Consider the following 26390-nt stretch of genomic DNA (forward strand, 5'->3'; position numbering starts at 1 on the left):
TTTAAAAGTCTGGAATGGATGAATCAATTTTGCATTAGTTTCTAGGGGAAAGCACGCCTTGGTTTTGGAATGCTTTGGTTTTGGAACAGACTACCAGAACGGATTAAGTTTGAGAACCAAGGTAACACTGTAATCTTAAAATCTGTTTTCTCCATTTCCACACCAGTTTGTCCTCATGAAAATTCTTCACCATTTTAGTGGAAAAATTCTCCAGATATACAATTTTCGTATGCAGTGTTTTGCATACAATATTTTCCTTAATGTAATGCATCTACTGGGGTAAAATGTACAAGAACTGCAAAAATAGATGCATTTTATGTTCACGTTGCTGCAGGAAATGTATTTCTGTGTACAATACTTGGCTGGAAAACTACACTGCAAAGTTCAGAGAAGTGTGAATTTTGAAGGATGGCTGTTTTGCTTCCCTTGTTCTTTCTGAAAGTGCAAACCAATCAATTTTTTATTTCATAAAATTTATTCAGCCCTTGATTGTAAAAAGAAACACCTCAAAGCAGTTTACAAAAGATAAAACAGCAAAACCAAGGAAAACTCACAAGCATACAAAAGTTAAATACTAAAAACAGATTAAAATTACCTTGATTGTCTACGCATCTGCACAGGCTTGTCTAATAAACAAGAATGTTTTTAGCAGGTGCCGAAAAGAGTACAGTGAAGGCACCTTCTTGATCTCAATAGGCAGGGGGTTCCAAAGTGTTGGCTCTGCCACACTAAACAATCAGATTCTTATAAATGCGGTAAAAAGGTAAAGGGTAAAGGGACCCTTGACCATTAGGTCCAGTCGTGACTGACTCTGGGGTTGTAGTGCTCATCTCGCTTTATTGGCCGAGGGAGCCGGCGTACAGCTTCCGGGTCACGTGGCCAGCATGATTAAACCGCTTCTGGTGAACCAGAGCAGCGCACGGAAACGCCGTTTACCTTCCCGCCGGAGTGGTACCTATTTATCTACTTGCACTTTGACCTGCTTTCGAACTGCTAGGTTGGCAGGAGCTGGGACTGAACAATGGGAGCTCGCCCCGTCACAGGGATTCGAACCACCGACCTTCTGATCGGCAAGCCCTAGGCTCTGTGGTTTAACCCACAGCGCCACCCGCGTCCCTTATAAATGCAGTATAGTTTGCCTTTAAATGTGGACCGAATTGAGTTTCTCTCCCATCCTAGGCCTCCAGCTGTGTTGGACCACAATTCCCATCAGCTTGTGTGAGCTGTAGTCCGAAGCAGCTGGAAAACATCACTTAGCGGAAAGCTGTTTAAAGAAAAGGAGACCTTAGTCTTGCCATTAAGAGTCATCAGATGTTGGATGGTTTCCTTCGCAGCAGTAATATTTCTAAACTTCCAGCCCAACTGGATTCCTGTAACCTAGCAGCTATGCCACTATAAAGCGGGAAGCATTTATAGAGGATTGTTTCTGTCCCGCCTTGAAATCCTAGCAGGATTACTTTCGTTGTTGAAAAACACCAGGCGGCTTTTATATAACAGTTTATTCCTTATGCCTCACCCTCCCAATTCACCCAGGGGGAAAAAATCTTTCTCTGAGGAGTAAACTCAAGACCCCCAAATGAATTCTCAAGTTATAATGCGAGTGAGGCGGCCCCTTGCTCAGAGGAAGAAAACTTTTTAGAAACTGGGAGGGCAGATTTCAGGGCAGCACTATTTTTATCTTCTGAAAAGCCACGGGGAGCAGCAGAGAAATGCGGAGGAAACAAGAGAAAGAGCAAAAAAACACAAAAGACCCAAGAGGAAACGAAGTTTTATTTTGCACCTCTTACTTAAATATTTCTGAAAGAGAATCTCAAAAGGAACAAACCATGGCATCCTGTCAAATTTATTTCATTTATAAGGTTTCTTACACTCCCCTTTGCCGTTAAAAGTTCCCCGGAGTGGTGTTACAGCAATACAGGTTATGCAGCATCATGTTAAAACAACAGCTTTGATTGGCAAGGAGTTTAATGAATTGCCAAGTTCCCATCCCCTCACAGCATTAGCATTGCCAGGGGTTAGACTAGATGGTCCTGTGTGTTCCTTCCATCTCTATAATTCTGTGATTTCAGCCACCTGCATTTCAGCAGCCTGTTGGGAGCCCTCCTGAATAATGTCCTGATTTACATGTAACACTAAACCATGGTTTGCTTAAACCACAGTTTGTTTAATAAGCAGCAAGCTGAAACAAGTTGTCGGACAGACAAGAGACAACAACAAACCATGGCTTCAGAGCAGAGTTTGTTGGCAATAAACAAACCATAGTTAAGTTGCTGGGCGGATAACACCATGGGTAAAGTTTATTAAACCACTAAACCAGGTGTGAGGAAGCTTTGGCCTTCCAGAACGACAACTCCCATCACCCCTGGCTTGCTGGAGCTGATGGGAGTCGGAGTTCAGCACTATCCGGAAGGCCAAAGGTTCCCCAAACCTGTACTAAGCCATGGTTTAATAAACCATGGTTGAACAGGCCATGGTTTAGTGTTGACTGCTAACCAGGGTAAGATGGAGCTGCTGCGAACTTCCTTGGCTTAGCATCGTAAGCCCTACGAACACCTATGCTGTTTGTCTCCACCATCTGGTATTCAAAGATAAACTGCCTATGCACATGAAGGCTCCATTTGCTATCAAGGCTAATAAACAGAAACCCCCTTATGAAGAAAGGTTGAAGCAACTGGGACTCTCAACTGAGCGGAAAGGTGAAAGACAGGTGACAGGACTGAAGTTGACAAAATGATGCATGGCGGGGAGAAATTAGACCGAGAAAACTTCCCTTCTCTCTCTCATTACACTGGAACTTAAAGGTAAAGGTAAAGGGACCCCTGACCATTAGGTCCAGTCATGGCCGACTCTGGGGTTGTGGCGCTCATCTCGCTTTATTGGCCGAGGGAGCCGGCGTACAGCTTCCAGGTCATGTGGCCAGCATGACTAAGCCGCTTCTGGCGAACCAGAGCAGCGCACGGAAACGGCGTTTACCTTCCCACCGGAGCGGTACCTATTTATCTACTTGCACTTTGATGTGCTTTCGAACTGCTAGGTGGGCAGGAGCAGGGACCGAACAACGGGAGCTCACCCCGTCGCGGGGATTCGAACCGCCAACCTTCTGATCAGCAAGTCCTAGGCTCTGTGGTTTAACCCACAGCGCCACCTGCGTACACTGGAACTTAAGGACATCCAATAAGGCTGAATGTGTTGTGTGTGTGTGTGTGTGTGTGTGTGTGTGTTATCTTGTAGTTTTACGCCATGAACTGCCCTGAGATCTGTGGATGAAGGGCAGCATACAAATTTAATAAATAATAGTAATAATAAATAAAATTCTTGGAGGAGAGGGCTATCAGCTGCTACTAGCGAAGCCCTGCCTCCACGGTCAGAGGAAGTGCTTCTGGATCCCAGCTGCTGGAAACCACAGGAGGAGAGAGGGCTCCTGAGGTTGGATCCTGCTTTTGAGTGCCCCACAGGTATTTGGGTGGCCACTGTGAGGACCATATACTGGACCAGATGGGCCAGGGGCCAGCAGAGCTATTGTTGTTCTTATGCTATTAATATTAATAATTAATATTAATATCTACATGGTGCCTAGGGAACAACTTGCACCTTAATATCAGCAAGACAAAGGAGATGGTGTTGGACTTTCGGAGGAAGAGAGGAGAACTAGCCCCGCTGTACATCAGGGAAGGCTGTGTGGAGAGATTCTCTTCCTTTGAATGCCTAGGAGTTTATCTCAGTGAAGACCTTACTTGGAAGATCAGTACAACCCAGGTGGTTAAGAAAGCCCAACAGAGACTCCATCTCCTCAGGGTATTGCGGAAGAACGATGTCAATCAACATTTGATGATCTCCTTCTACCGGTCCACAATAGAAAGTGTCCTTTCCTACTGCATCACGGTGTGGTACGCTGGTTTGACAATCAACTGATAGGAAGTGCCTACAGAGGGTGGTGAATACAGCACAAGATATAATGGGCTGTCCCGTGAATCCGCTGGATGAAAGAGTGGAAGAACATTGCCTCAGGAGAGTGAGGAAAATTCTCAGGGATGATTCACACCCTGGCCGGCACTTTCTTGATCTCCTGCCCTCGGGCAGAAGATATAGGAGCATGATTAGTTGCACCAACAGGGTAAAGAACAGCTTCTATCCGTGGGCTGTTAGGCTGCTAAATGAAAAGATAACAGGGCAATGGACTTTCGGGTTTGGTGGGTGTGTGCCAGTAAACAAGGGGAATTAAGACTAAGAGAGCTGACTGGGGGGTGCTTGTGTAATCTCACTGTATACAAGTTGTACAAGTGACAATAAAGTATTTCAATTTCAATTTCAATTCAATTGAAAGACCCAACCTCTCAGAAGCTAATGTCTCCACATTCTGCCTCCTCTCTGTTTACCACACTTACTGGCCATTTTGTGCATAGTTTGCAGTAGTAAATTATGCCTCTACCTGCTTCAGGTAACAGCATCTTCCTTCTGGATTTGAAAATGTTGATTTCAGTGTGTAGACGACAAAGCTAATGGTTCATATAAGATAACGCAAGCTAATACGGATTTTACCACATTGACCAACGACCAAATACAATTTTGCTGACATATAGCATCTGAAGTCAAAGCAAACAGGAGGGAGAAAACCCCTCGAAGATAAATATCCAATTGCATTCAACAGCCATTGATAAAGTGTGCATCATGTTCTTTGCATTGGCCCCGGCCTTCATCCGAGAGAAGAAACACGCAAAGACGACACCTTTGGTTACAGAGTGTTTTGCAAACAAATAATGGTTCTTCGGGGAGATAATTCTCCCTCTCTCTCAGTGCAGCGTAAGGTCGATCCATCTAAGCATGCAAAAACCCCCCAAATTCAATCCTAGGCATCTCCAGGTGAGGATGGAAAAGACCCCTGCCTGGAATCCGGAAGAGAAAATTCCAGGAAGGAAAGACAATGATGAGTATGATGGACCAATGATCTGATGTTGTCTCCAATCTGAACAGTCTCCAATGTTGCCACCTGAGGATTTCCTGGTGAACAAGTTAGGATGGATGGCCATCTGTCAGGAAGCCGAAACAAAATAAAAAAATTCCTTCCAGTAACCCCTTAGAGACCAACTAAGTTTGTTCTTGGTATGAGCTTTCGTGTGCATGCACACTTCTTGAGATACACTGAAACAGAAGTCACTGGACCCTTATATATAGTGAGAGGGTGGGAAGGGGTATTACTCAGAAGGGTGGTGGGATTGGCTGATTGGCTGATAGGTGTGGTAAACCACTTGACGACTGTTAACGACTGCAGTTGGTCTTACGGGGGAAAAGCAAGGGGTGAGATGGCCCAAAATAGCTTTATCATGCATAATGAGATAAGAATCCAACGTCTCTGTTCAGACCAGGTCTCTCCATGGTTTTAAGTTTGGTAATAGGTTGCAATTCAGCAACTTCTCTTTCCAGTCTATTTCTGAAATTCTTTTGCAATAAGACAGCTACTTCGAGATCTTGTATAGAATGTCCCAGGAGACTGAAGTCTTCTCCTACTGGTTTCTCTGTCTTGTGATTCCTGATGTCAGATTTATGTCTATTTTTAAATTTTTGTTTCGACTATGGCAGACCAGCACGGCTACCTACCTATGCCAGGAAGTCTTTAGCTGTGATTCCCCAATGGCAGAACATTGGACTAGACTAGGATTCCTAAAAGTCCCTTCAAACTCTACAGGTCTAGGATGGAGTCATTTCAGACAATTGCCTTAGGAAAATGCAGGACAGGGCATTCTTTTATGTCCAGCAGGCATGCCAACATGGGAATGGAGAATTCCAGTCATTCTCCTGGAATTACCCCGAGGAACTGTCCAGAGATGGACTTTCAAACTTCTTCTCCAAAAGCAGGAGACTGTTCACTGCCTGCAAATGCCAGCCTGTTCGACGGGCTTTGGTTTGGCAAAGGGAGGCCTCTGCCTGTCCGTAGTTCGTGGTTTTAGGGGCATCCGGCAGCAGAGGACAGAGCGTATCACCCTCAGTATGGGGGGCCGCAGGATGGCAAACACCCAGGGGTCAATGATGGAGTTGAAGGACAGGAACCGCATTGCCTGAAGGTCTTCCTTATAATCCACACCCGGGTCAAAATGGTTCATAAAGGCACGGACCTGGAAAGAAACAAGAATAACAACACACTGTTTAGCAAAAGTAGAGACATCACCTTTCCCACAAAGGTCCGTATAGTAAAAGCTATGGTTTTCCCAGTAGTGATGTATGGAAGTGAGAGCTGGACCATAAAGAAGGCTGATTGCTGAAGAATTGATGCTTTTGAATTCTGGTGCTGGAGGAGACTCTGGAGAGTCCCATGGACTGCAAGAAGATCAAACCTCTCCATTCTGAAGGAAATCAGCCCTGAGTGCTCACTGGAAGGACAGATCCTGAAGCTGAGGCTCCAAAACTTTGGCCACCTCATGAGAAGAGAAGACTCCCTGGAAAAGACCCTGATGTTGGGGAAGATGGAGGGCACAAGGAGAAGGGGACAACAGAGGATGAGATGGTTGGACAGTGTTCTTGAAGCTACCAGCATGAGTTTGACCAAACTGCGGGAGGCAGTGGAAGACAGGAGTGCCTGGCGTGTTCTGGTCCATGGGGTCACAAAGAGTCGGACACGACTAAACAACTAAACAGCAATAGCACGAGGCTTAAAATGTTATGGGTTTTATTTTATAGAATTTATACGCCATGTGATTGGTAAAAACAGCAACTCCCTCAGAGTGGTTTACAAGGAGAACAAAACAATGACATTGTCAGTGAAAAACAAGTCCTTAAAACATTCAGGAGGAACAAAACAACCCGGCAATAAACTGAAAACAGATTGAATGTCAGAAGCAAGCTAGCAGTAGATCACACCATGCACATCGGAGTTAACTCTTGATTGGCAAAAATACGATCTGCCAGGACCTGGCAGAGTGTCAGGCCTAATGAGTACAGCAACTCCATCCCGGTAGGTCTTGCCCCCATGAAGCAGTTGCTGAGACTGAAGGTCCCCACAGCTGCCTAAGTCATCTCCTCTCCAGGGTTTTTTCCAAGCAATTGGAGACTGTGCCTGCATTCCAGCCTTTGCTCCTCGCTCTTCATGCCTCTTCTGGCCCTGGGAGACAAGGGGGAAGTTTGTCACAGCAGGAGGGGAAGACACCTGTGACTATTCACCAGCCTAACTCATCTCTGCCTCTCTCTTTTTTTATAAATAATCTTTATTCGTTTTCAATTACAAAAATCCAATATAAGCCTTATTATATCAATACCGAATTACAATACCAATTTGAATACAAGCCAATTAAATAGCCAATTATAAAATTTAGGTGGCCCCCTACGTGCTAGCCTTCAATGTTTAATAATTCCCTTTAATTACGATTCAAACTTAATAACAATCCCTTATACCACAGCTACAATGTTTTAATTTCAATTCATATTAGCACATTTAATCATTTATGTGTCCGCTAGCGAAGTTCTCCTTTCTTCTTCCTGTGTGAGGTATTTATTTTAACCAATTATTCCTTTGCGTCTTTGCCAAATAGTATGTCCACCTTGGTTATTCCTGGTCTCCATCATGCCTTGTGTCTTTTTGTCTGGGTGTCATTCTAGAGAAGGCATGGCCAAACTTGGCCCTCCAAATGTTTTAGGACTACAATTCCCATCATCCCTAGCTAACAGGACCAGGGGTCAGGGATGATGGGAATTGTAGTCCCAAAACATCTGTTTGGCCATGCCTGTTCTAGAGAGATCTCTCTTTCTTTGTTTTCCAGCCCCTCTGGCTGCAGTTGTAACATTCCACCCATCTCTGCCTCTTGACCTCCCTTGTCCCACTTACCTGTTTCAGCTTCTGCTTCCGATTCTGGACTTCTCTCTGCCATAGACTCTCCCAGCTCACTGAATCCTGTTACCCCTTCAGCTTCCGACACCTCCTCCTCCCAGTCCCTGTGTCCACTCATCGTTGCCCCACCACCAATCCCTGGGCTCTGAGCCTTCTTTCCTTGGAGGTTCCCCAACTGGTCCCTTCCACCATTCCTCTGCATCCAGCCAGTCCAAGACATTGAAACATATATATCAACGTTCTACATGGAATGTCAAATTATCACTTCCACAGGAGGCAGTGATGGTTAGTGGCTGAGATGGCCTGGGACTCGGGCTCGGACTTGGAACCAGAGGAGTCTCAGTCCGCAACGGATCCTTTGCCTCAGGCATCACCTGAACCAAGTCCAGGGCCTGATCCTGAAGAGTCCCAGTCTGCAAAGTTTCCCCTGCAGCAAACAGCAGCTGGGCTGAGTCAGGGGCCTGAGCCTGCCCTGGCTCCAGATGCGGGGATGACCTCGTTGCCTTCAGCTGGGCCATCACTTACAGCTGCTCCACTACATGTTGGGTCAGGGGAGGCTGAGGCGGCCCCTGGGTCTAGTCACCCACCGACATCTCCCGAGCTGCAGAGACTGAGGTCTGAGAGAAGGTGAGACCTGAGTACTTGCAGGAGGAGTGCTCGCCTTCAGGCGAAACAGGGAGGTGAGTCGCCGGGGGATCAGGACCGGCCGTTACCCCGACAAAGATAAAAGGCTGTCGGACCTCACCCCAGGTTGCAGGAGCAACATTGCTGTATGCCAGACCCTGCCTGAGATGCTGTACCTGTCCTTGCCTCGTGTCCTGCCTTGGCCCTGTCGGACTGACTCCTAGCAGAACCCTCGGATTCTGGACCGGCCCTGGACCACGTTGCATGGGTTACCTCCGGGCCCAGCACAGTGGCTGCTAGCCATGACAGCAATGTCCTGTCTCCACTTTTGGAGACAGCAATGTTTATGAATGTTTAGTCGTTTAGTGGTGTCCACCTCTTCGTGACCCCGTGGACCAGAGCACGCCAGGCACTTCTGTCTTCCACTGCCTCCCGCAGTTTGGTCAAACTCATGCTGGTAGCTTCGAGAACACTGTCCAACCATCTCATCCTCTGTCGTCCCCTTCTCCTTGTGCCCTCCATCTTTCCCAACATCTGAGACTTTTCCAGGGAGTCTTCTCTTCTCATGAGGTGGCCAAAGTCTTGGAGCCTCAGCTTCAGGATCTGTCCTTCCAGTGAGCACTCAGGGCTGATTTCCTTAAGAATGGATAGGTTTCTTCTTGCAGTCCATGGGACTCTCCAGAGTCTCCTCCAGCACCATAATTCAGTCGCAAAAAGCCGGCCACTATGAGAACTAGATGGGCCCTTGGCCTGATCCTGCGGGCTCTTACGTTCTCATGCCTGGCTAGGCTTGTCTGAACAAAAATGTTTTCAGCAGCTGCTGTAAAGAGTACAGTGAAGCCCTGATGTCAAAACTTCACAGGGCAGCGGAAAAGGACAATAGCACGCCCAGGAATATTCATTAAATGGAGGAGGCATGTTGGGATCTGCTTTTGAACCTCAAGCGTTTTACGGGTGGAAAAGGCTGCAGAGAATTACGTCAGCCCCCCTAATACAGGAAACGCTTCAAACGGTGCTCTGACTGCGTGGACTTAACTGCATTGCAGCAGCAAGAAGGTTCTTTATAAGGCTGGAGCAGAACACAGGAAATTGTTGAGGGTCTGGCTCACAGTCCAGGGTGAATTTGTGGCTGTGGTTTTGCCTCCAGGCTTACGCCAGCCTCCTTTTTCAGCCTCTGAGTCTCCCTTCGCTGCTCCTTCCCACTTCTTTTTAAAAATAAATTTATTTATGCTTTCCAGGTTTATACATTTCACTAACTCAACTTAAAAAGCAGAGACATCACCTTGCCAACAAAGGTCCGTATAGTTAAAGCCATGGTTTTCCCAGTAGTGATGTATGGAAGTGAGAGCTGGACCATCAAGAAGGCTGATCGCCGAAGAATGGATGCTTTTGAATTCTGGTGCTGGAGGAGACTCTTGAGAGTCCCATGGACTGCAAGAAGATCCAACCTCTCCATTCTGAAGGAAATCAGCCCTGAGTGCTCACTGGAAGGACAGATCCTGAAGCTGAGGCTCCAAGACTTTGGCCACCTCATGAGAAGAGAAGACTCCCTGGAAAAGACCCTGATGTTGGGGAAGATGGAGGGCACAAGGAGAAGGGGACGACAGAGGATGAGATGGTTGGATAGTGTTCTCGAAGCTACCAGCATGAGTTTGACCAAACTGCGGGAGGCAGTGGAAGACAGGAGTGCCTGGCGTGCTCTGGTCCATGGGGTCATGAAGAGTCAGACACGACTAAACGACTAAACAACAACAACAGACAAAGATGTGCCACTGATCTCGTTTTGCAGCATGCACCAGCTGCTAGGAGTCACAAACTGGGAAGACACGCTCTTCTGCTCAGACCCTGCTTGCGAGTTTCTCATGGGGCAGCTGACTGGCCCCCATGAGAACTGCATGCTGTACTAGATGGGACTTTGGCCTGATGCAGCTGGACTCAAGTGATTTGCATCATTTGTCTCATTTTGCTATTTCTTGGGGAAGGAAGGAGTTATGCAAGACTCTGAGCAAACCTCCCACCCCACCCCCACCTAACCACCAGAATTCTTACTGGCTTGTGAAGTGTCAGGCAGCGTCAGCCAAAGGTTTTCCAGGTAAGCGGCGGCCATGAGGACCAGAAACTTACTTTTGTATCTAAATAATCTGTAATGAATTGGGGGGGGGGGATGTTTAAAATTCGCTTTTCCAAAAAAACTACAACAACCAGAGTCCTTTCTATTGGGGATAATTCAGAATGAAATTCCCAGGTGTCAAAAAAGGTTATTTATGTATGCTACTACTGTGGTCCCCCTTCATGGATCACTGCCTTGCCGTGGCGAAGGGGCTTGAAGAACTCAGAGAAGCTATGAGCTATGCCATGCAGGGCCACCCAAGATGGACAGGTCATAGTGGAGAGTTTTGACCAAATGTGATCCACCTGGAGGAGGAACCGGCAAGCCACTCCAGTATCCCTGCCAAGAAAACTCCATGGACAAAGACAACAGGCATATAAAAGATATGACGCTGGAAGATGAGCCCCTCAGGTCGGAAGGCGTCCAACATGCTACTGGGGAAGAGCGGAGGGCAAGTACAAGTAGATCCAGAGCTGATGAAGCGGCTGGGCCAAAGCCGAAAGGACGCTCAGTTGCGGATATGCCTGGAAGCGAAAGGAAAGTCCAATGCTGTAAAGACAAACATTGCATAGGAACCTGGAATGTAAGAACCATGAACCTGGGTAAGTTGGATGTGGTCAAAAATGAGATGGCAAGAATAAATATTGACATCAGTGAACTAAAATGGACGGGAATGGGTGAATTCAGTTCGGATGACCATCATATCTACTACTGTGGGCAAGAATCCCGTAAAAGAAATGGAGTGGCCCTCATAGTCATCAAAAGAGTGGCGAAAGCTGTACTGGGATGCAATCTCAAAAATGATAGAATGATCTCGATACGAATCCAAGGCAGACCTTTTAACATCACAGTAATCCAAGTTTATGCACCAAGCACTGGTGCTGAAGAAACTGAAATTGACCAATTCTATGAAGACTTACAACACCTTATAGAAGTGACACCAAAGAAGGATGTTCTTCTCATTATAGGGGATTGGAATGCTAAAGTAGGGAGTCAAGAGATAAAAGGAACAACTGGCAAGTTTGGCCTTGGAGATCAAAACGAAGCAGGGCAAAGGCTAATAGAGTTCTGTCAAGAGAACAAGCTGGTCATCACAAACACGCTTTTCCAACAACACAAGAGACGACTCTACACATGGACATCACCAGATGGGCAGCATCGAAATCAGATTGATTATATTCTCTGCAGCCAAAGATGGAGAAGCTCTATACAGTCAGCAAAAACAAGACCTGGAGCTAACTGTGGCTCAGATCATCAGCTTCTTATAGCAAAATTCAAGCTTAAACTGAAGAAAGTAGGAAAAACCACTGGGCCGGTAAGATACAATCTAAGTCAAATCCCTTATGAATACACAGTGGAAGTGAGGAACAGGTTTAAGGATTTAGATTAGGTGGACAGAGTGCCTGAAGAACTATGGATGGAGGCTCGTAACATTATACAGGAGGCAGCAACGAAAACCATCCCAATGAAAAGGAAATGCAAGAAAGCAAAGTGGCTGTCCAATGAGGCCTTACAAATAGCGGGGGAGAGAAGGCAAGCAAAATGCGAGGGAGATAGTGAAAGATACAGGAAATTGAATGCAGATTTCCAAAAAATAGCAAGGAGAGACAAGAAGGCCTTCTTAAACGAGCAATGCAAAGAAACAGAGGAAAACAATAGAATGGGAAAAACCAGAGATCTGTTCAAGAAAATTGGAGATATGAAAGGAACATTTCATACAAAGATTTCCATAATAAAAGACAAAAGTGGAAAGGACCTAACAGAAGCAGAAGACATCAAGAAGAGGTGGCAAGAATACACAGAGGAACTATACCAGAAAGAAATGGATGTCTCGTATACCCCAGGTAGTGTGGTTGCTGACCTTGAGTCAGACATCCTGGAAAGTGAAGTCAAATGGGCCTTAGAAAGCATTGCTAATAACAAGGCCAGTGGAAGTGATGATATTCTAGCTGAACTATTTAAATTTTTAAAAGATGATGCTGTTAAGGTGCTACACTCAATATGCCAGCAAGTTTGGAAAACTCAGCAGTGGCCAGAGGATTGGAGAAGATCAGTCTACATCCCAATCCCAAAGAAGGGCAGTGCCAAAGAATGCTCCAACTACCGCACAATTGCACTCATTTCACACGCTAGCAAGGTTATGCTTAAAATTCTACAAGGAAGGCTCAAGCAGTATGTGGACCGAGAACTCCCAGAAGTGCAAGCTGGATTTAGAAGAGGCAGAGGAACCAGAAACCAAATTGCAAACATGCGCTGGATTATGGAGAAAGCTAGAGAGAAAGACATCTACTTCTGCTTCATTGACTATGCAAAAGCCTTTGACTGTGTCGACCACAGCAAACTATGGCAAGTTCTTAAAGAAATGGGAGTGCCTGATCACCTCATCTATCTCCTGAGAAATCTCTATGTGGGACAAGAAGCTACAGTTAGAACTGGATATGGAACAACTGATTGGTTCAAAATTGGGAAAGGAGTACGGCAAGGCTGTATATTGTCCCCCTGCTTATTTAACTATGCAGAATTCACCATGCGAAAGGCTGGGCTGGATGATTCCCAAGCCAGAATTAAGATCGCCGGAAGAAACATCAACAACCTCAGATATGCAGATGACACAACCTTGATGGCAGAAAGTTAGGAGGAATTAAACAACCTTTTAATGAGGGTGAAAGAGGAGAGCACAAAATATGGTCTGAAGCTCAACATTAAAAAAACGAAGATCATGGCCACTGGTCCCATCACCTCCTGGCAAATAGAAGGGGAAGAAATGGAGACAGTGAGAGATTTTACTTTCTTGGGCTCCATGATCACTGCAGATGGTGACAGCAGTCATGAAATTAAAAGACGCCTGCTCCTTGGGAGAAAGGCGATGGCAAATCTAGACAACATCTTAAAAAGCAATCACCTTACCAACAAAGGTCCGCATAGTTAAAGCCATGGTTTTCCCAGTAGTGTTGTATGGAAGTGAGAGATGGACCATAAATAAGGCTGATCGTCGAATAATTGATGCTTTTGAATTCTGGTGCTGGAGGAGACTCTTGAAAATCCCATGGACTGCAAGAAGATCAAACCTCTCCATTCTGAAGGAAATCAGTCCTGAGTGCTCACTGGAAGGACAGATCCTGAAGCTGAGGCTCCAATACTTTGGCCACCTCATGAGAAGAGAAGACTCCCTGGAAAAGACCCTGGTGTTGGGAAAGATGGAGGGCACAAGGAGAAGGGGACGACAGAGGATGAGATGGTTGGACAGTGTTCTCGAAGCTACAAACATGAGTCTGACCAAACTGCGGGAGGCAGTGGAAGACAGGAGTGCCTGGCGTGCTCTGGTCCATGGGGTCATGAAGAGTCAGACACGACTAAACAACTAGACAACAACAACAACTACTGTGGCCTGTGTTTTGTTAGCCCACAAATGGAAAATGAGCGAGGTCCCAACCAAAGAAGAATAGCGATTTAAGATGACAGAATATGCACAACTCGCAGACTTAACATATAGAATAACAGAACAAGAAGAACATATGTTTAAAGAAGATTGGAAAACGTTTATTGAATATATGGAGGGGGGAATTGTGTACACCTGAAAACGTTGGCAGTGTTAAGATAAATTCAACAGTGTAAATAAGGTTTGATGGATGCATTTGTGGAATATTGTTTTTGTAAAATATGCAGGAATCTATGATATGCAAAACGGACCATGGAAGGAAAAGAAGGGAAGTCACTGATATTTTAAGGATGTTAAAATGAGTATTTTAAATTGTATAGCAAAAATATAATTTTAAAATTATATATGTAAAAAGAAACTTAGTTTTGGTTTTATAAAAATATTATTTTACTTATTGTTTTTTATTATTAAATTTATATACAGCCCCTCATTAAAAGGGCGGCTCGCAGAATAAAATACAATAATTAAACCCAAACAACAAAACAATACCCCCCCTTCTGAGATTTCACAGAAATAATTCCAAGATTTGCAGGAAGCTCCATTCATTATGGAGGGTTGTGGGATTATGTGGGTTGGGCTAGTCTGATGCGAGAGAGTGAGAGAATCTGTTAAGAGGAATCAGTCAAACAGCTGGGATAATCAGTCAGAAGGTATTAGGAAGGTATAGGCTGGTAAAGAAACTAAGGTTAAGAAACTGACAAGAAAAATTATCTGAAACCATAAACTTGTTAATGCTTATAAAATAAACTTGTTTATTTGGTTTAATGTTAACAACTGTCTGGACTCAGTGCGTACCCAAGAGAAACGGGCTGGTGGCAGCGGGGAAGCGATCACAGTGGTGGCACAGGGATCAATAGACCGTCAGACGTCCAGGGACCCTGTGTGATCGCCACATCCTCCTTTCAATGTTTTATATCCCCCAACACTGAAAGTAATGGGGACACCCATGAACTAAATGAGTGGAATCCAAGGCAGCACCAAACAACTGTCATAGGATTTCTGCTTGCGTAACAAGACTTCCGCCCATCTCTCTGCCTTCACCTTGCACCCTCCCCCAAAATCTGCTTCCGAGTGTAGTGGGAGCCCCCAAAGCAGATTTAGGGGAGGAGAAGGTCCCACTGGGAAAGCGGGAATTCTCACGCAGACTCAGGACGGTGACTTATCGCTGTGCTAGATGCCGGCTGAGAAAGTCCCAGGCAGTCCAGGGCGAAAGAACGCACAACTGCAGCTTCCCCTTTGTGACCCGGCCCATTGCAGATCCGCCAGCTGCACCTTCTCCAATTATGACTCAGCCGGACGAGGAGGGGGAGGGCAAATGAAGTGGAGAAGATGCTTCAAGGCTGTTGAGACCCTAAATACTGGGGGCCAACAGCCGAATGTCAATATCCTGTTATAATAAACTTTGGGTTGAGACTGTAAGGATAGAAAGAGAGAGAGAGAAATATCTAAATTAATGGTTCTTATTAGCCTGAGTAGCACAGAGTTAAAAACAAAAGAGGAATGTAAATGGGTAAAATAGATGGTAATTGCAGCCAGGCAGGTTACAGCGAGTAACTGGGAAAACGCAGAAGAGCTAGGGGTGAACCAATGGAGGAAAAAACTGAATAATATTATAATTTTAGAATACCTAACTGTGAAGATACACCAGTGGCGTAGTGTGGGGGGTGCAGGGGGGGCCGGCCGCACTGGGCGCAACATCTGGGGGTTAGGGTTAGGGGGCGCAAATCCACGGGTTAGGGGGCGCAAATTACTTGCCTTGCCCCGGGTGCTGACAACCCACGCTACGCCACTGAGATACACAGAACGAAAGGGTTTAAGGTCAGTGAGAAAGAGAAGGATTGGTTTGAGACAAGGGCTGTGATGCGATGGACACCACAGCAAAGGTATGGTGATCCAGACTAGCAATGGAAAAGAATGATTTATCCCTGCTTCCTCTTGTCCAAGTGCAAACGGCAATTCTGGTTTTCTCCCGGTTGACGTTTGCTCTGATTTAGAGCTGAACAGCAGGTTTTCCCTGGGAAGGAAGAATGGCAAGTGGAAAACCACACAGACCTGCGCACTGGGCAAGCGGAGGAAGTGTGAACCAGCCCAAAGTTTCTCCTCGTCATACATATTGACTCAGCATTTGCTTCTGGCTTTTCCATGTGTGGTATTTTCATTTTGTAAAAAGCCGCCCTCTGGCTAATTTGAGCAGGCTGCTGTGCTGCCTCTGTCGCTAGTAGCTCCCTGGGATTTCAGCCTTGTTTACACAGCTGGCTTGTTCATCTCATGCCATAAAAACTAACGCATATAAACAGAAAGACATTTAAATGTTTTGCATTCTATTGCACTTTCTAAGAGTTTCCCCTTTTTATGCCGCGAGAGACTGGAAAGAGTCCTGATGGCGGATTGAATATTACAGATTGTATCCACCTAACCATCCCTGGAATACGGGACAATGTTTTGTGTTATTGCTGTCATTCATCCGTCTCGAGAGACAATGGGGGTGAGCCCCCGGGGGTGAAGTCAAACTGCTGTGTTAGCAGCTCCAAAGGGGATCCCCCCCCCCCCGGGCGCAAGCCTGGGCAGTGTGTCTGGAGGTCCTGAACTGCCCAGACGACAAGACCCCCCTCTTGGACTTGCTGACGGAGTCCAAAGGAAAGCAGAGCAAGACATTCATCTTGCCTATTGGCTGAGGGAGCCGGTGTACAGCTTCCGGGTCATGTGGCCAGCATGACTAAGCCGCTTCTGGCAAACCAGAGCAGTGCACGGAAACACCGTTTACCTTCCCGCCAGAGTGGTACCTATTTATCTACTTGCAGTTTGACATGCTTTCGAACTGCTAGGTTGGCAGGAGCAGGGACCGAGCAATGGGAGCTCACCCTGTCGCAGGGATTCGAACCACCGACCTTCTGATCGGCAAGTCCTAGGCTCTGTGGTTTAGACCACAGCGCCACCCGCGTCCCTCTGAAAATAAAAGAATTAAGGTCTAATATATATATTAAATATTCATGGATTTGCCAGGCAAACACCTACATGAATGTATGGGCCACATGTCTGAGGCAGCACAGGAGGACAGTCCTGGAGCCATTTTGGCTCCCAAACTGACCAAATGTTTTCTCTACAAGATCAAAGGAAAATGGAAAAGCCTCCCCATTGTCTTTTCCTTCACAAAACCTGTCTTAAGGGTATGTCTGTGTTTGAATAGGGTGAGCCTGTGACCTGGCTCAGGAACTTAGTATTTATCCCGTTACAGATAGGTAGCCGTGTTGGTCACCCATTCCCACCACCCTTCTGAGTAATACCCCTCCCCACCTTCTCACTATATAGAAGGGTCTGGAAACTTCTGTTTCAGTGTATCTGAAGAAGTGTGCATGCACACGAAAACTCATACCAAGAACTAACTTAGTTGGTCTTTAAGGTGCTATTTTTTTTTAGTATTTATCATTAGGAAAGACTGGCCAGGCTCCCCAGAGTATCCAATCAAGTAAGCATTAACAGATAACCTGCCAGACAAGAGGTAAACAACGCACTCAGATTTCTGTTGTAGACCGCCCCTTCAGTGATGTAGGTATGATGTGTCTGGGGGGAGGTCTTGGGCTACACCCCTTCTGTGGTGTATGTATGATGTTTTTGGGGGTGGTCTTGAACTCCAGGGTAGGCAATTTAAAATGTCTATATAGGGGTGGGCACACCTTGGTTCTGGGTCCTCCTCCTTCTCCTGCGTGTGAAGGGGGCACCCTGTTGCAACAGTTCAATAAAGATCCGGCTTACTAGCTGCTTTGCTTCCCAGTATTCTCTGGTTGGCCTCTGTTATTTTCTCCTACCAATAGGGAACCTACGTAAGGACTCTATAAGGGCTCATGTGTCCCCCATAAGGAAATAAGGGCAGATTTTTGTTTATTACAGAGTCATCCAACCGCCTTAGGGACTCCGCTCCAGATTTGTGTGAGGTTTACTCTCGAGCCTCTTCCTTTTATTTTATGTTAAACAATTTTCATGAATTTTCAATTACAAAAATCCAATATAAACCTTATATTAATTCCAAATTGCAGTACAAATTCAAGTACAAATCAATAACAAAGCCAATTATAAAAATGTATATGTCCCACCTCCCTGCGTGCTGTATTTCAAGGTCTGTTGATTCCCTTTCACCCTGCTTCCGATCTATTACTCAATCCAAGTACAATCCACTCTTGATAAAATCCCTTGTACCCCAGCTACAGTGATTGACTTCAATTTGTATTAAGACATTTAGCAATTTGTAAATCCGCAAGGGAAGTTTTCCTTTCTTCTTCCTGCATGAGGTTTTAATTTCCATCCACTGTTCCTTAGACTCTTCATTATTGACAATACGAACAAACCAATAAAATTGACAATATTGGACTGCTCAATGGACAGCCCTACTGTCCTACTACAGTGACCGTGTTTGCTCTATCATTGCAGGAGTTCTTAAGTCTATTCCTCCCCTCGCCCCGTCCACTGACACACCAGGGGTTCAAATTGCTCACCCAGCCCATCTCATTTCAGGACCACAGTGCTATCTAGCTTCATCTTCGCTTCGCCCCCTTGGGCTTTCCAACGACTGAAGTTGGCAGATTGGGAAACGTTATGGAAAGCAGACTTGAAAATTATGGCATGTTGTATGTATGCTGGAAGAAAACTACAGCAGTACCTCAGGTTACAGACGCTTCAGGTTATAGACTCTGCAAACCCAGAAATAGTACCTTGGGTTAAGAACTTTGCTTCAGGATGAGAACAGAAATCATGCTCCAGCGGCGCGGTGGCGGCAGGAGGCCCCATTAGCTAAAGTGGTACCTCAGGTTAAGAACAGTTTCAGGTTAAGAACGGACCTCCAGAACGAATTAATCTCTTAACCTGAGTTACCACTGCATATGAAAATGATGTACCAGTCATATTTGACTCCTAAGACGCAGGTGGCGCTGTGCTCTAAACCACTGAGCCTCTTGGGCTTGCCGATCAGAAGGTTGGTGGTTCGAATCCCCGCAACAGGGTGAGCTCCCGTTGCTCTCTCCCAGCTCCTGCCAACCTAGCAGTTTGAAAGCACACCAGTGCAAGTAGATAAATAGGTACCGCTCTGGTGGGAAGGTAAACAACGTTTCCGTGTGCTGCTCTGGTTTCGCCAGAAGCGACTCAGTCATGCTGGCCATGTGACCCAGAAAAACTGTATAAGACGGACAAATGCCAGCTCCCTCAGCCAGTAAAGCGAGATGAGCGCCGCAACCCTAGAGTCATCTGCGACTGGACTTAACTGTCAGGGGTCATTTAGCTTTTAAGCTAGCAAATAGGTCAATAGGACAGGTCCAAATACCTGGTGGAAATGTAAAGAAAGAGAAGGTACCTTTTATCATGTGTGATGGACCTATAAGGTATTAAAAGCTTTCTGGGAGATGATATACTGTACAGTGGACACTCGGGTTGCGAACATGATCTGTGTGGGATGCACGTTTGCAACCCGCAGCATTCGCAACCCTTGTCTGCACACGAGCGGGTTGCGATTCGGCGCTTCTGCGCATGCGTGACTGCCGAAACCCGGAAGTAACCCGTTCTGGTACTTCTGGGTTTCGGTGGTCTGCAACCCCAAAAAACACAACCTGAAGCAGCTGTAACCAGAGGTATGACTGTATAATGAAATGAAAATAAAATGTTTAAAAGAACCTTTGTTTAAAAAACCCCCAGAAGCTTTCTTTTTAGGAATTACAGGTTCTGACATCCCAAAGGAGCAGAAAAGACTTTTCATTTATGGAACAATAGCTGCTCAGATGCTACTAGCCCAGAGACAGAAAAAATTCAAAGTCCCTAACAGAGAGGAATGGCAAGCTAAGATGATGGTCTATGCCGAAATGGCAAAGCTGACTGGAAAACTCCGGAACCAAGAGAACAAAAGCTTTTTAAAAGAATGGGATTTTTTAAATAAGTTATCTAGGAGACCACTATAAGCAGATGGAAAGATTAGCAGGATTTTAATTCCACTTGTAATGTAATAAAAACGATGGTCAATATGGATTGATATAAACTTTAGAGTATGGAAGAATATGCGGTTGTAAATGTTGAAAATAGGATTCCATGGAGGGGGTGTGGGGAAGTCGCGAGATTCAGAGTAATCTCAATATATGGATATGTATCTGGATTGTTATAATTTCGTATTTGTAAAACAAAACAAAAATGATAAAAACAACAAGAAGAAACTAGTGAAGAGTGGAGACCCTTTTCGGATCATTTGAGAAAATATTTGTCAAACGAAATTGCAGGCAGGACTTGAAAGGCAAGCAAAGGGATGTAATGTAAGACATACATTTTTTGGGGGGGAGAGTACTGTATTTAAGACGCGGGTGGTGCGGTGGGTTAAACCACAGAGCCTAGGACTTGCCGATCAGAAGGTCGGTGGTTCGAATCCCCGTGACGGGGTGAGCTCCCGTTGTTCGGTCCCTGCTCCTGCCAACCTAGCAGTTCGAAAGCATGTCAAAGTGCAAGTAGATAAGTAGGTACGGCGCCGGCGGGAAGGTAAACGCTGTTTCCATGCGCTGCTCTGGTTCGCCAGAAGTGGCTTTGTCATGCTGGCCACATGACCCAGAAGCTGTACGCTGGCTCCCTCGGCCAATAAAGCGAGACGAGCACCCCAACCCTAGAATCGGCCACGACTCGACCTAATGGTCAGGGGTCCCTTTACCTTACTCTATTTAAGGCAGCAGATAAAGGATTTGAACAGAAACATCGTGGAAGTAAAGATGGGAGGTGAAAACGCCAGGGGAAGGTTGTACAGGAACTGAATGGAATTGGTTAAATTCTATGAAAATTGATAAAAATTTATGGGGGAGGAAGGGTGGTTAGACACTGGCATAGATCGCAGGAGGAAAGTGATTGATGCCTCACATTTAACATGCCTTTAAGAGTCATCCTGAACCCTTAACGCTAAACATCCAAGACTCTGGGGCATCGGAAGCTGCCTTATCAGCACAGCTGCGTCAAAAGGCTGCAGGGTCTTTGGGGAAGGCCAAGAGCTCACTGGGAGAACACCTGCTCTGCCTGCAGAAGGTCGCAGATTCAAACCCAGCTGCTTTGGGGGCCAGCAGCAGAGGGTGCTCAAGCTGGGCATCTGCCGGGGCCCCACAGCCAGCGGAAGACCCATGGATCCTAACTGTGCACCGTTCTGGTTTGCTTCGCTTCAAAAAGGATATTGTACTTTGGGCAACCGAAATTATCAAAGGGCTGGAGAAGAGAAGATTTAGAGATGTGGGACGCAGGTGGTGCTGTGGGTTAAACCACAGAGCCTAGGACTTGCTGATCAGAAGGTTGGCGGTTCAAATCCCCGCAACGGGATGAGCTCCCGTTGCTCGGTCCCTGCTCCTGCCAACCTAGCGGTTCAAAAGCACGTCAAAGTGCAAGTAGATCAATAGGTACCGCTCCGGCGGGAAGCTAAACGGCGTTTCCATGCGCTGCTCTGGTTCGCCAGAAGTGGCTTAGTCCTGCTGGCCACATGACCCGGAAGTTGTACGCCGGCTCCCTTGGCCAATAAAGCGAGATGAGCGCCGCAATCCCAGAGTCTGCCACGACTGGACCTAATGGTCAGGGGTCCCTTTACCCCTTACTTGATGGCTGTTGTTAGCCGCTCTAAACCCGGCTTTGGCCGAGGAGGGCGGGATACAAATAAAATAATAATAACAATAATAATAATTACTATTATTACTATTAGCCTCCTTCAAATATTTGAAGGGCTCTGATCACATGGAAGAGGCTTGTTTTCTGCTACTCCAGAGTGTAGGACTTGAACTAACACAGTGGCGTAGCATGGGTTGTCAGCACCCGGGGCAAGGCAAGTAATTTGTGCCCCCTAACCCGTGGATTTGCGCCCCCTAACCCCCAGATGTTGCGCCCGGTGCGGCCGGCCCCCCCTGCACCCCCACGCTACGCCACTGAACTAACGGATTCAAATGACAAGAAAGGAGATTCCAGCTAAACATCAGTCTGCAGAGCATGAGACTCTGCATGTCACGGTCATGGGTTCAAATCCGATGTTGGGGGAAAAGATTCCTGCATTGCAGGGGGTTGGACTAGATGCCCCTCGTGGTCCCCTCCAGCTCTACAATTCTATGATCAGGAAGAACTTTCTGACAGTATGAGCTGTTCAGCAGTGGAACGGATTCCCTTGACGGTGTCTCTGAAAATTTTTACGCAGTGGCGTAGCGTGGGTTGTCAGCACCTGGGGCAAGGCAAGTAATTTGCATCCCCTAACTCGTGGATTTGTGCCCCCTAACCCTAACCCCCAGATGTTGCGCCTGGTGCGGCCGGCCCCCCCTGCACCCCTCACGCTACGCCACTGTTTTTACGCATCGCTTGGGAAGACAGGTGAACTAATACCAGTGTACTGGAAGAAGCAAAGATCACCAGTGTTGAAGCAAGGATTATTCAACATCAACTTCGTTGGACTGGTCATGTGCGGATACCTGATTATTGTCTTCCAAAGCAACTTCTCTATTCCCAACTTAAAAATGGAAAGTGTAATGCTGGTGGTCAACAAAAGAGGTTTAAAGACTCTCTCAAGGCAAATCTAAAAAAATGTAGTATAAACACTGACAAGTGGGGAACACTGGCCTGCGAGCGCTCCAGTTGGAGAACAGCCTTTCCCAAAGGGGTCATGGGCTTTGAAGACACTGCAACTCAGGACACAAGGGAGAAACGTGCTAAGAGGAAGGCACACTTGGCAAATCCACACCGTGATCAACTCCTGCCCAGAAACCAATGTCCCCACTGTGGAAGGACGTGTGGTCCAGAACTGGCCTCCACAGTCACTTACAGACTCATTGTTAAAACCGTGTTCATGGAAGACAATTTTACGAGGGATCAAAAAAGAAGAAGTTGAGATTCCTATATTGCAGGGGGTTGGACCAGATGACCCTTGGGGTCCCTTCCAATGCTACAGTGCTACAATTCTACAACTGTAACCTCTACAACTGTAAACCGCCGGGACCACATAACACCGGTTCTGAGAGATCTGCATTGGCTCCCAGTACGTTTCCGAGCACGATTCAAAGCGTTGGTGCTGACCTTTAAAGCCCTAAACGGCCTCGGTCCTGTATACCTGAAGGAGCGTCTCCACCCCCATCGTTCAGCCCAGACTCTGAGATCCAGCGCCGAGGGCCTTCTGGCGGTTCCCTCATTGCGAGAAGTGAGGCTACAGGGAACCAGACAGAGGGCCTTCTCGGTAGTGGCGCCCGCCCTGTGGAACGCCCTCCCATCAGATGTCAAAGAGATAAAGAATTACCTGACGTTCAGAAGACATCTTAAGGCAGCCCTGTTCAGGGAAGTTTTTAATATGTAATGCTTTACTGTTTTTAACACTGATTGGGAGCCACCCAGAGTGGCTGGGGAAACTCAGCCAGATGGGCGGGGTATAAATAATAAATTATTATTATTATTATTATCTTTAAGAGGCCCTTTCACTCTGGTGCAGCCCCAGCCCCATGGCAGCTCACCCCGCACCTCTTGGCCAGCACCCAGGTGGGCTGCTTGTGCCCCAGGATTTTGGACTGCTCCCCGAGGGGGTGTCCCCATCGCATCCTCCCTCCCCACTCACCGTGAAAGGCAGGGAGCACACCGCGAAGGTGATGGTGATGATGGCGAGGAGGATGAGGTGGTCCAGCTCCTCGAACATGGACAGCTGCTTCCCGGCCGCGCACCTGGGGCTGGGCGCCTGGCCGTCGGAGGACGCCGTCTGGCGGAGCTGGGAAGAGGACGAGGACGAAGCGGTGGCTGCAGCAGCTGCGGTCGCCCGTCGGGTAGATTTGCCCCTCCGCTGCATGCGGAGGAGGTTGACGATGACGCTGAGGTTGCAGAGCAGCACGGCCAGGATGAGCAGCAGCAGCAGCGACGCGTAGAGGAGCGAGAAGGCGCCCCCCGACGACAGCTCCGCCGCGCCGCCGGCCCGCGGGAAGTGCATCTGGATGAAGCACCAGGTCCCCGGGCAGTACTGGACGTAGCGGCCGAAGCCGAGCAGCGGCAGGGCGCAGAAGGCGGCGGCCAGCGCGTAGAGGGCCGGCAGGGCGGCCAGCAGGAGCGGCGCGACGGGGCGGGCGCTCAGGAGGCGCTCGTACAGGTAGGGCGCGCCGATGGCCAGGCTGCGCTCCAGCGCCATGGCGCCCAGGCATCCCATCGTGGCCAGGCTGAAGAAGCTCATGGCGAAGGCGAAGTAGAGGCACACGCCGCCGCCGTCGGACAAGCCGCGCAGCGTCCGCCGGCGCCCGTAGGCTGCCAGCACGACCGGGCTCAGCAAACACGTGCCCAGTAGATCCGTCAGTACCAGCGCCATCACCAGCACGTGGAAGGGCGCCAGGCGCTCCCGGCGAGCCCGACGGCGAGCCCGCGCCCGCAGCAGCAGCCCCAGCGCCGTCACGTTGCCCAGCACACCGGCCGCGAACATGAGCGCCGCGCTGGCCGGGCTCTCGCCCGACGGCGGACGCAGCTCCAGCGCCGCCTCGCAGCTCGTGGTGTTCATCGGAGGGACTGCGCTCAGCGCGGTCCGTCAAGAGGGAAGGCAGGCGGAGGCGGGGAAGCCGGCGGGGGCGGGACCAGGCGACACCTCCCTCCCTCCCGGTTAGGGTGCTGGAGAGAGACCGGGGGCCCGTCGGGGGCGGAGCGTCGGCCGGCCTCCCCAGACCTTCGCCAGCAGCTGATGCCCACTACGGCGTCCCCAAGGCGCATGAAGGAATCGACGGGGACCCCAGGACCTCGCCAATCCTCGCCTTCCGACGGCGTCCCGAAGGCGCACGCGGGGGTGGTGGTGGTGGAGGTGGGAATCGATGGGAAGCCAGAGGACTTCTCCAATTCCGCCCCCCCCCCACGGCGTCCCCAAGGCGCAGGGGGAATCGACTGGGATCCTAGGACCTCGCCAAAACTCCTTTCCCACGGGGTGCAGCACCTTTGCCAATGTTTTCAACGTCGTTCAGTTTGAAGTCATCCGAGCCGTCTTGCTCCAGGGCCGGGATCCTGTCCTCCCACCGCAGCCCCGGATTCGCCCTCGACAGGGCGATGCGGCAGCCCCCGATCTCCGCGGCGTCCCTGGGCGCTACACGCGCGTGGGTCTCCTTCACGCGGGTCCGTTGGTAGATGCAAGCTGAAAACACGTGGCGGGGGACGCGGCCCCGTCAGCTCTGGGTGAGTGGAGAGGCGTGGAGATCTTTCCTCTGGATTTCCTAAGACGTCCCCCACTTTTCCTGCCTCGGGCTTCCGCGTCGGACCTGTTTTCAGGGTCTCTGAACACTCAGGGATGTAATGACGAGGGTGTCTCTGAGCATGTGTGGAGAGCGCTGCTGCTTCGCTCTCTCTCTGCGACTATTGGTGGAGGATTTTCAGGCAAAATCCAGAGTTCTCTTTTCACGTTGCCTCCAGAGTCAGACTGTCACTGTTTCGTGTGGGAGGGATTCAGGATACGTATGCAAAATTTACTTTAGTGCAATTAAAGTAGATGAAAAGGGTTCTTCTACCACAGCCCTTCCTTGCTTGATTGCATAAAAGAAATGGATGATTTGGAGCATATCGGTAGCAATCCCAATTTATCGTCTTGCACTTTTATTTTTATTTTTTTTAATAATATTTATTAACAGTTTAAAGATTACAAAAAGAAGAAAAAGAATTAAACAAAACAATACGATACATTACAAAAACATTACATAAAACATTGAATTAACAAGAGAAAACAAAACATTTAAAAACACATCCAATAATTTCAATATCTTACTTTCATTTACTTGTTTCAGCAACCTCCTGGTCTTGCACTTTTAAAGGATATTAAAGGTAAAGGGATCCCTGACCATTAGGTCCAGTCATGACCGACTCTGGGGTTGCAGCGCTCATCTCGCTTTATTGGCCGAGGGAGCTGGCGTACAGCTTCCGGGTCATGTGGCCAGCATAACTAAGCTGCTTCTGGAGAACCAGAGCAGCGCACGGAAACGCCGTTTACCTTCCCGCCAGAGCGGTACCTATTTATCTACTTGCACTTTGATGTGCTTTCGTACTGCTAGGTGGACAGGAGCAGGGACCGAGCGACAGGAGCTCACCCTGTCGTGGGGAATTCGAACCACCGACCTTCTGATCGGCAAGCCCTAGGCTCTGTGGTTTAACCCACAGCGCCACCCATGTCCCTTAAAGGATATTGCTGGACCTCAAACCCACATCCGCATAATTGAAAGGGAAAGTTTTGGGGTCCAGAAGAGGGAGCCCTTTTTTCAGCCCTTGATTAAGTTTATGAGGGCTACTATTTTATTCTCATTGTCTTTGGGGGAAAAGCTCTTCTTTTAAGCACCAACAAATAGCCGGCAGAATGAAACTCTGTTGATATCTTGTAACCCCACATAAGATTTCTGACTTATCCTTCTCATGGTTTGATAAATTATTGCCAGAATGCT

General features: G+C 47.7%; 1 protein-coding gene and 1 long non-coding RNA gene across 3 annotated transcripts in view; both read right to left on the minus strand.

Annotated features, from left to right (window-relative positions):
- Positions 1-1753: 1753 nt before the first annotated feature.
- PTGER2 (prostaglandin E receptor 2) lies at positions 1754-24487 on the minus strand. Of its 2 annotated transcripts, XR_014563629.1 has the most exons (3): positions 23564-24487; positions 3011-6110; positions 1754-2819 (listed from the first exon to the last, which is right to left on the minus strand). XR_014563629.1 is itself a non-coding variant. In XM_083737180.1 (2 exons), exons 1-2 carry the CDS (start codon positions 24479-24481, stop codon positions 5862-5864), a joined length of 1167 nt encoding a protein of 388 aa, XP_083593306.1. In that variant the 5' UTR covers positions 24482-24485; the 3' UTR covers positions 4549-5861. The 2 variants fall into 2 exon arrangements, 1 of the variants encoding a protein (XP_083593306.1); XM_083737180.1 differs by lacking the exon at positions 1754-2819 and having other exon boundaries at positions 4549-6110; positions 23564-24485.
- LOC310844907 overlaps positions 4549-26390 on the minus strand; it is a 100271-nt gene continuing 78429 nt past the window's right edge. Inside the window, exon 2 of the long non-coding RNA XR_014564380.1 lies at positions 4549-5365. This is a non-coding gene — a long non-coding RNA (uncharacterized lncRNA). The remainder of the gene's footprint in view (positions 5366-26390) is intronic.

Source organism: Podarcis gaigeae (genome assembly GCF_964106915.1).
Source record: "Podarcis gaigeae genome assembly, chromosome: 1".
NCBI classification, from domain to species: Eukaryota; Metazoa; Chordata; class Lepidosauria; order Squamata; family Lacertidae; genus Podarcis; species Podarcis gaigeae.